The sequence below is a fragment of the Cryptomeria japonica genome, chromosome 2 (assembly GCF_030272615.1).
Source record: "Cryptomeria japonica chromosome 2, Sugi_1.0, whole genome shotgun sequence".
NCBI lineage: Eukaryota > Viridiplantae > Streptophyta > Pinopsida > Cupressales > Cupressaceae > Cryptomeria > Cryptomeria japonica.
The window spans coordinates 660,798,833-660,809,503 of record NC_081406.1 but is presented as its reverse complement, the minus strand read 5'-3'; the positions used below and the strand labels follow the sequence as shown (position 1 = coordinate 660,809,503).

Below are 10,671 nucleotides of genomic sequence, written 5' to 3'. Positions count from 1 at the left end.
ATATCCAATTTGCTGATGATACCTCTCTTTTCTTAGAGCTCTCTAGGCAAAGCATAGATTCCCTCAACCTAAAAATCAGCACCTTCAGTAAAGCCTCTGAAGCCAGGATCTCCAGCTCCAAATCTATTTTACTTGGCTAGAAGGATGAACCTCTAGACTGGCTACAACAAGACGGGTACTCATGGGGAGGACCCAACATGATTGTCAAGTATCTCAGTATCCCCTTCTCTATTTCCCCCTCTCTTCGGGACATGTGGACCTGGGTTAAGGGGAAAATTGATAAGAAGCTCAACAAGTGGGACAATAGGATCCTCTCCCTAGCAAGTAGGGTTCAAGTATGTCAAAAAATCCTCTCCTCATATAGTATCTACTACTCTTCGGTTTGGATGTTCAACAACTATCAAATTTATGAAATTCAAAAGGCTATCAGGCGCTTTCTCTAGTCTGATGGTAAGGGCAAAAGAAAGGCCCATGTGGTAAAATGGGCCTGGTGCCACTTAGATAAAAAACTTGGAGGTTTGGGCCTTAAGGATCTTAAGCTGCAAGGAATCTCCCTTGCCGCCAAATGGATATTTCATGCACTAGATGGGAAAGAACCTTGGAAGATTCTGATCAGAAACAACATTTAGAATGGATTCCCAAAGGCTGCCAAATCATGGAAAGCCCTCCCACTCAGTGATATACTTGCTGGAAGTTTCTCGGTGTCTGTCCAAGGCACCTGGATCTTTAAGTCCATCTGGGAAGCCTGGGAGCATGTGCGTAGACTTATCTGCAACTCTAGCATTGATTGTGACAGTACTATACATGGTGAAAGGTCAATTTGGTGGAACCTCCACCACAACTCTAAGCCACTGGCCTTAACCCAAGGCTATTATGCTAGATTCTAGCATAATAAGGGGATCAAGTATCTTATGGATATCCTAGAAAATGACAACCTCATCACCTGGGAGGAACTTAGTAGTAAATTCAATCTCCCTGCTTTGCATAAGCGAACCTACAATATGATTAGGAATGCATGTAACACCCTCAATCTCCCTAAGAACACTCATGTTGACACCCACAGGTACCTCTCATTCTTTTGGAAGGATGGTTCCCCCCTCCCAAAACTTAAATCCAAAGTTATCTACAACCTGGTTAACTAGGACACCTCTATGATTGACCATGTCAACATCCTATGGAATGTCCACCACAGCCCTACCGCTTGGTATAAAACCTTTGAGAACCTTTGGAAATCTCCCATCCCCCCTAAGATCAAGTGTTTCAGATGGCAACTCTTACTAGATAGATTGCCTATTAGGAATAATCTAACTGCATATGATCTTTGTTCTGTATGCACAATAAACCTGAATCCACTCAGCACATCTTCCTTGACTGCCCTTTTGCTAGGGAGATCTGGTTAATGTTTGGAATATCCATTACTAAGCATGTCTTTACTTATGATATAGTTACTAGTTTCATCCATAATCTTAAAAAGGATGCTAACTTAATTTGGCAAATTTTGCCTTCTTTTATCCTTTGGTTTATTTGGAAACTCGGAAATGAGGAGAAGTTCCAAGGTAATGCTAGGGAACTTACTGGTTTTTTTAAAAAAACTAACACATTATAAAATTGTTGTATAGGTTTGCTTCTTGATGAATGTTGAACGAAACAAACTCTTACAGTTCCTCAAAAAAGGTCGAGCCACCATATTTATATACGAGATGCAAGAAGGTTATGAATGGGAAAGGATCACAGAAAATCAAACTGCCTTCGAGAGTGCAGTTAAGAAACTGATTAAAGAACTCCAAGATACCAGAGCTCCCCCCTTCAACAGGGTTGACATGTGCATACAAATCATGGAAAGGAAGAAGGTGGTTTGGATGGAACGACCATAGGGGTGGACCACATGGCTAGAAGACCAGGATGAAATCCTCCTCTAGTTCCTTATGGCAGCAAGCACAACTTTATTTTGGAGATTTCTTTTAGTGCATTGTATATGACACTCGTCTAGTTCTTTTTGGTTTCACTGTTGAGGCCCTCCCTCCCCTGAACTCATCTGTATAAACATCTTTTTTTGGTCTCTCGATTTATAATATAAAAATAATAATTAACATTGTTTTAATGCTTAAATGCTTTATAAATATATCCATCATACACAATATCATGTAATGGAACCTTAAAAATCAAAATAATATTTTATATTCTCATAATAAAATTCAATGCTTCTTAATATTTATTAAATATAATATTTTTTTATGGATATTTACATTAGTTTCTATTATTTTTTTTATGGAGTAATAAAACTTCTTGTTGATTTTGGTGGTATGATGGATGGATGATCATTAGCACTATTGAATATTAGTAATCAATGTATATTTTCAAGTGAATTAAATATTCATATGAAATAGTGTCATAAATTATAATAATTGTACAAATGTAGAAAATGTTCATTTTCAAAAGAAATTTGAATTTTATTCTAAAATATATTGAATAGAATTTTACATGAAATATAGAACTCTTAGTAGTTTATACAAACTTAAAAATAATGCCTCTAGATAGTAAATTTAATATACTTAAGCTAGAAATTTGAGTTCATGAAATGAACATAGATTTCAAAAATAAATGAGCTTTATGCACTTCAATAACTTTAACAATTCAAGAATATTCTAGAGTCATGCTCAAGCGAAATAATTTTCTATAACTTTAGTCTTAATTATTTCTTTGCAATAATAAAGTTGATTACCTTTATTCTAAATCAAGATTCGACATTATCTTATTATTCTCAATCTTTTCTAAATACAATAATTGAAAGACATAAAAAAATTTGTGTTCACATTTGCTAATTGTTAACTTTAATGTTGTCAAATCTAAATCTATTAAAAGAACAACAAAAAATATTTTATAGCTATGACCAAACTTTTAATCAACCCTTACTATTTTTCACTTGGCCTTTACACATCACCAAAGACTTACTAGATTCTTTAAAAACTCATTACTACTATTAATAATTATGATTAATTATGAAGCTCCTTTAGTCAATATTAATAATTTATATTCAAAATTGAATTAAGAGATTTAAAACACTTTAAAATATTTATATTATTCTTAATTTATATTCAAATAATTAACACTTTTTTAATGCTTAAATGCATTATAAATATATCTATCATACACAATATAATGTAATGGAACTTTAAAAATCAAAATAATATTTTATATTCTCATAATCAAATTCAATGCTTCTTAATATTTATTAACTATAATATTTTTTATGGATATGTATATTAATTTCTACTATTTCTTTTATGGAGTAATAAAACTTCTTGTTGATTTTGGTGGTGTGATGGATGGACGATCATTAGCACTATTGAATATTAGTAATCAATGTATATTTTCAAGTGAATTAAATATTCATATGAAATAGTGTCATAAATTATAATAATTGTACACTGTTTTAATGCTTAATGCATAAATATATCTATCATACACAATATGATGTGAAACTTTAAAAATTAAAATAATATTTTATATTCTCATAATAAAATTCAGTGCTTCTTAATATTTATTAGATATAATGTTTTTTAATGGATATGTACATTAGTTTCTATTAATTTAAAATAATATACAGTATCCATAAAGTCATGCTGAGTTGGGAAAGCAGAATATCAAATAAACAAAATCATAGACATATGGGTGGAGACTGATAGCAGATAACCAGAAAAAACAGGTCGCTTAAACAATAAGAACAATTCCAGACCGTGAAGGGAGATCTTGGTCATCTAATTTGCCCCTTACATCAGTGAGGTCTGAAATGACATCACACAAAATCCTTCCTCCTTATCTTTATCATCACAAACATGCGATATAACCAACCTCTGAAATCCCTTAGAAAGATATATATTCGTATTTTAACAAAATGCCACAATTTTTATTTTCCTAAATGACCATAACCAAAACTAAATTTACTTTTATTGGAGTTTTATATATCTGTATTAGTAGAGACCCCAGTCATGGTTTACAACTGTGAACCCTCCATCTACCATAAGATTATGGCCACTTACAAACTTAGCTTCCTCGCTGGCCAAATACAAAGCAGCCTCTGCAATATCATGTGCTTTGAGAGTATGATTCTTCAATTTGGATATCTTGTTACAAAATGCCTCACACTCGACCTTCTTCTCTTCTACATTGGTGGTATTCATTCCAAAGTATTGGAATGCAAGAACAGTGGCTAAACCAGATGGAGAAACACAATTCACTCTGATACCATACTTTCCCATCTCGGCCGCACCTTGTTTGGTAAGGCCTATGACTGCATGCTTAGAAGCTGTGTATGAATATGAAGCCGTTCCACCAAATATCCCTGCAATGCTCGATGTAGAAATTATGCAGCCCTTTTTGTTTGGGATCATAACGCGGCCTGCATGCTTAATTCCGAGCATTACTCCTCTTAGATTTACATTCATCGCACGCTGAAACTCTTCCATGTCACACTCTACGGCCTTATTAGTTTTATTGTCAATGACTCCTGCATTATTAAACATAATGTCCAGTTTACCATGTTTCTCCATGGCCAAATCCACCGCTGCACTTACATCTTCTTCTCTTCTCACATCACAATGGATGTATGTGACCTCTGGAGAAACTGAAAGGGACTGAACAAGGTTTTTACCGAGTTGGTCTGCAATGTCAGCAATGATTACTTTGGCTCCATGCTTTTGAAAGAGCCCAACTGTGGCTTCTCCGATTCCTGATGCCGCGCCTGTGATTACTGCAACCTTTCCTTCTAATCTGCATATAATCACTTAACATATACAACATAAGCTTTACAAAATGTAGCCTAATGCTGTTCTATATCTAGCTCTAGCCTACCTGTGTGTAGTGTAAACAGCCAGCCAATCTACTGGTAACTGGTAAGAGTGAGGTTTTAGACTGTTGTTTGTGTGTAGAGTAGCAAGTAATTTAGACAGTGAGCCATTCCACTGGTATGAGTGGGGTTCTAGTCTGTCCTGTGTGTAGAGTAGCAAGTAATTTAGACAGTTGGCCAAGTTACTGATAAGAGTGAGGCTCTACTCTCTAGTCTGTTATGTGTGTGTAAAGTAGCATGTAATTTAGACAGTCAGTTGATCCACTGGCAAGAGTAAGGTTTTGGTCTGCAAGAGAGATGGCTTTCTATTTGTGAAACATGTGTGTGAGAGAATGAACAGTAGCTTGTAATGCTAATGTATTAGTAAGAGTGGGGAATGGTTATTCAGTTTTTAAAGAATTGTAGAGATTGAATATCTATTTCACCTTTTTATTTGTGAAACAGATTTCCCAGACATCATTACCATGTAAATAGATTTGTATAATAACTCGAAAATAATGATTAATATACATGAAAAGATTTAAATTTCTTTAAAATTATGCAAGTATACCATATAAAACCTCTGAGCAAAGACAGAGATTCACTAGCTCATATAAAGAGACAGAGATTGACGGAATTTTGGGGAGTGGGACGACAGTCCGAGGGTTTTTTGGGACGAGAATGGAAGTTGGAGGTTTTTATTTTATATAGAGAGAGATATATGTCAACAATTGATAATAGCAATATCAATATATAAATAAATCAGGATAGCAGTAATATAACAATAGCATTATTATAAAACAATAATAAAATCAATCATAAAATCTATAACAGGAGATTGGCAATGGAGATCCTAATGGATTTGAGGAGAGAAATGTAAGTTGTGTGAAAAAAACTCAACCATAGAAAGTGTAATTGAAAACATGAAGCAAAATTTTGCAGTTTCAACAGGCAGGTGTGATGTCCTATTATTTCAGGGCCAAGGATTACATGATAATTAGTATCACTCAATTTTATTAGATTTCTACAATCTATTATAATGAAGTAAACAGCTTCTAGATTTGATTGTGTGCAATTTTTTAATCATCAACATTTCGATCACACTCCCATCATCAGAATGAATGAGAGTTCAAGGAAATGAAAAGTTGATGATGGATAACGGAGTGATCCGAAATGTTGATGATTAAAAATTTGAACACAATGAAATCCAAAAGTTACAGAAAAGTTACATAAAAGTTGCATAAATCATAGACCTGAAAATTACAATCACTTTCATAAATCTCAAAAACCAAATGAAATCAGTAGAAATCAACCAATTAAGATAAGATTGGTGAGGAGAAAAGACCACAAAGAAGAAATTACCTTCTGCTTAGATTAGCTGCTACCGCCGCCATAGACGATCTTGTGGAAGCTATAAATTGGTATGCCTGCTTAGATTAAAAGATTTAGAGTTTGCAATGTGATACACAATAGACAAACTCTTATCTTATAAAACAATTTAACAGGGCCACACTTTAAACGTTCTCTCTATTTTTGTGTTTCTAGATATGCTCAACTTTACCCTGTTGACAGGGAGAGATTCCAAATTCATATGAAGACAAATACTTTTACCACATTCCAGCTTTTAAGCACTAATTATTTTCAGCAGTTGAGGCAACAAGATCCTGATTGTGGGTCCCAAAAAGATACAAATTTGAAAGCAGGTAAAGTTGATGCGAAAAAAAATTATAGAGTGTCTAATGGGAAAAAACTCAAATCATATATATATTATTTTTAATAAACTTTTAATATCTATATTAAAAAAATCAAATTATTTTATATTTAGTATATTTATATAAAAGTAGTTATTTTGCTTTTATATAAAATCTATATAAAAAAAAAGTTATTTTATAGTTAGTATATCTAAAAAAAATAGCTATTTTTCTTTACGTAATATTATATTAAAAGAATATTTATTTTATAGTTAATATATTTTCATAAAAATGATTATTTTGTTTGAATGTAACATCTATATTAAAAGAACAAAAGAGCGATGGGCGGGAGTGGTAGTTCTAGGGTTTCTTCAGGGAAGGAGGAAGCCGACTTTGAAGATGATGAGGACGACGAGATATGGGTGTTTGTTGGAGGGGCCTCCCTAGGTGGCTTTCTGTTCAGCACCTCTGGTTGTTTGGTTTTTCCCGATCTTCCTTAGGTGCAGTACCAATGGATGGTTGCGGTGCTTTCCTGGCTCTTTTGGCAAAGGCTGAGGTTTCTTCTAGAGGGTGTTGCTTTGGTCCCCATGTGCTTCCCCATGGTCTGGTTTCTATTCGGTTGCAGCTTCGGGCTCTGTCTGCCCCTTGTCTTCTTGCTTGGTCGTGGCTGGGAGTGTTGGATTTGGTGGGTTGGAGGGTGCGGCGTCTGTTGGCGGTTTTTTGTTTGTTGGTGATGGTGCCATGGCTGTTGGTTTTGGGGGATTTTGCCCCTCTTTGTCGTTGTCTATGCCTTTCCTTGTCGTTTTTTGCTTCCTTTGGGGTTTCTCAATTTTTTGGGAGGCTTGGTGCGGGGTTTGGCTTGGCCCCTTGTTCTTTTGTTTGGTTTGGCGGCTTCCCTTGGTTTTATTGGTGCTTATCCTTTCATGAGGGTTTCCTGGGCTAGCCTTCTCTGGTGTATTTTTGGTCTTTCGGGGATGGGTTGCTCTTCTTTTGTGGTGGAATGGTTGTTTTTGTGTTGGGCTATGGTTGGAGACTCTAGGCTTTCAAACTTCTCTCTTCTTAGTCTTATTGAGGGGACCCTTTCTCCTATGGAGGAGGAGATTAGGTGGGAGGGAGTGGTTCAGCTTTTGTTTGCGGCTAGAGAACTTTCAGGGTGTTCGATTTGCCTTCTTCTATGTTTTATTGAGGTAACTATTTCTCCTATTGAGGTGGAGATAAGGGTTAAGGAGATTTTCGATTGTTGTCCTTTGGGTTGCTGGCTGAGGTGGCCTATCTTTTTCTTCATGAGGATTTTCATAGAAGGGTCTGGTTTTCTTGTCTCTGCCTTCTCTCCCTATTTGTTGAGTGGGTTGAGGGAGCCCGTAAAAACCCTCTTGGCTTTTTTTTATGTTATGGTTGGTTGCTTCATGATCTATATTTGGCATCTTAGGGCCTCTCTGGCGTTTTCTATTGAGGTGGGCCTGTCTTCTATGGAGGGGGAGATGGATGTTGTTGGAGGTGACCTAATTCCTATTGAGGTAGAGTTGGATGCTGCTGATTATGCTTGGAGGCCTTCAAATTTTTTTTGGACTAAAGGTTTTGGGAGCCTTTTCAAAATCCTATCTGGTTGTGGGAGCCCTATAAAACTCACTCTTAAAGTTGAGGGAGCCTGGAAAAACCCTATGTAATGTTCTCTCTTCAGGGCTAGGCTAGATGTTGGTAGTTTTCAAGGGCCCAGTTTAGCCAGTCTTTATTTTTGGTTAGGATCAGGTTTTGTTGATGATCTGCTGATGATTCTACTTTAGGTTAAGGGTGTCTAGGAAAATCCTTCTTGTTGGTTGAGGGTGCCAAATAAATCCTTGTTCCCTATCTTCATGATCTACTAGTTGTTTTAGATATGTTGGTACTGTCAGCACGGCTTGTATTGTTCTATCTTTGTAATCTTATTAACATCTATTTAGTGTTGGTTGTTGGGTGTCTTTGATCTATTTTCTTCCAGCATCTCATTGTTGGTTTCGGATCCGTGTGCTTTCCGAGGGTTTCAAGTCCCTTCAAACCTGTTGTATGGGGTTTCTGGTCCCCTCAAAACCTGTTTATCCTAATAAAAAACATCTATATTAAAAGAAAATTTATTTTATACTTAGTATATTTACATAAAAGTAATTGCATGATTTTATTTATAGTTTTCATTATTTTGTACATGGACTCTTAAATAATTTTATATTTATTATATTATATTGTACTAACAATAATTGAGACACAATGGTTGCTTTCTTTTCCTTTATTAAAGTTTGAAAATTATTTCTAATTTGAAATATTCCCAAAACATGCTTGTCTCCAAAAATCTAAATATTTAAAATTAATTTAGCTTATATTAATTAATAATTTTCATACCATCAATCATAATCATTTTTTTCCCCTTCTACTAAAATATAAATTTAAACATTTAATTTTTTAAATTAACAATGAATGGACTTTCTAAGGGATGTACTAATAATATTATTAAATACTATATACTAAAATTGACATACTCTAATAATATTATGTTTAAGATTTGATATTAAAAACTCTATTGAAATTGAACATTACTTTTTAATATTTAGAATCATAATCAAATTATATCTTTGACAAAAAAAACAAAAAAAACTAAAACAATTATAACAAAATTTTATATTATAGCAATTCACACAAAATACAATTTATGGAATACAAATAGTGTATATATAATCTAAAATAAATAAATAAAAATAATGGAAAGAAAGTAAAATATAGAGTATTTTCACATAGCAAGACATTTTTGTGTTAAAAATATAGCATAGTTAAAAATTGCTATTAAAAAAATCAATCATTGTCCAATGCAATAATGGATCTCTCCTACTTTACACATAAGCATGGACAAATATAAATATGCATATTGAAAGTGGTTTTACACATTCCCTAAAATAATGTAAAAGATAAACATTAATCATATCTAGACTATGAAATATGGGAAGTAAGCAATGCTAAATTCCAACATTCTTCCACTTGTTGATACTTTCTAGGAAGATCACATTCTTAACATATCAATCGAGAGAAACTATGACAATTGATATCTTGCACCAAAAAATGTTTCTCAATACTCAACTTTTCTCAAATAATTAGAAATATTAATTTATAAAAAAATCCTCATTTATTTTCAGCCACTTTTTCACAAAATGGGTCTAAATAATAATATCCTTTAATATAAAAAAAATATTATAAGTGTTGAGAATCAAGGTCAAGAAATCTTGCCATAACAACTTCTTATGTGATTCCAAATATGAAATAAGATAGCCAAATTTGAAATATGAAAGTGATTACAACATTCAACAACAATATAAAATAAGCATACCAAATAATACACTGGATTTATATGGAGATACCCTATCAGGAAAAAATCCACCAGAGAAAGAGGGGAAGCATATTATTACTCATCAAAAGAGAGAATGGTACAATAATACACTTCGCTAAATTGCTCTAAGTAAACTTGGAATCACTTGGAATCCTTCAAGACATTGATGATCAAACAAATATTCCATGGTTCCAATTTATAGAAAATTGGGAGAGAAAAAACCATAGTTACTTCTTAAAACAAGAGACAAGAAACAAATTACGAAAACCCATGCCTAGGAAAGTGAACAACCAATAGACATAATAAAATATTAATTCCCTTCAAGTGACTCCAACATGGGTTCCTAACCCATAGCCACTCAGACCTTTGATGTTCTACATGCTTTGTAACTACTGATGACTCTTTCGATCTCCCAATGGACATTGTTTCTCTTCCCAATCTTGGGCACCTAATGTGTAAATGAAAATGGGATCAATTTGTTCATTTTAAGTTATCTCTATCATTTGCACATGTCCACATCTTGAAAATGTGATTAAAATTAGCCATAAAGTATATATATATAATATTTTTCTCTAATGTCTTTGGGAAAACTTTCCAAGTAATATGGAGAGATATAAATGGCATAGGATTATATGGTTAATGTCACTTTATCCTAACATTCTCCCACTTGACAATATACATTGTAATTGTAAGAAAAATTAAAAGTGTAAAAAATTACAGAGAAGAACAAAATTGCATAACGCACAGATTTACGTAGAAAAACTTGGTAAAATTATACTAGGAAAAAAACCATGGGCAGATATCTT

The 10,671-nt window shown here is 33.7% G+C and overlaps 1 protein-coding gene across 1 annotated transcript; it reads right to left on the bottom strand.

Moving 5' to 3' along the window:
• Nucleotides 1–3,644: 3,644 nt before the first annotated feature.
• LOC131061688 (short-chain dehydrogenase reductase 2a) lies at nt 3,645–6,326 on the bottom strand. Its single transcript, XM_057995509.1, has 2 exons — nt 6,188–6,326; nt 3,645–4,770 (listed from the first exon to the last, which is right to left on the bottom strand). Exons 1-2 carry the CDS (start codon nt 6,217–6,219, stop codon nt 3,972–3,974), a joined length of 831 nt encoding a protein of 276 aa, XP_057851492.1. The 5' UTR covers nt 6,220–6,326; the 3' UTR covers nt 3,645–3,971.
• Between the last annotated feature and the right edge of the window lie 4,345 nt (nt 6,327–10,671).

Coding starts and splice junctions, on each gene's coding strand:
- LOC131061688 (XM_057995509.1), bottom strand. CDS start 6,219: ATGGCGGCGGTAGCAGCTAATCTAAGCAGAAG. Junction 4,771..6,187: donor GCAGCTAATCTAAGCAGAAG/GTAATTTCTTCT, acceptor GATTATATGCAG/ATTAGAAGGAAAGGTTGCAG.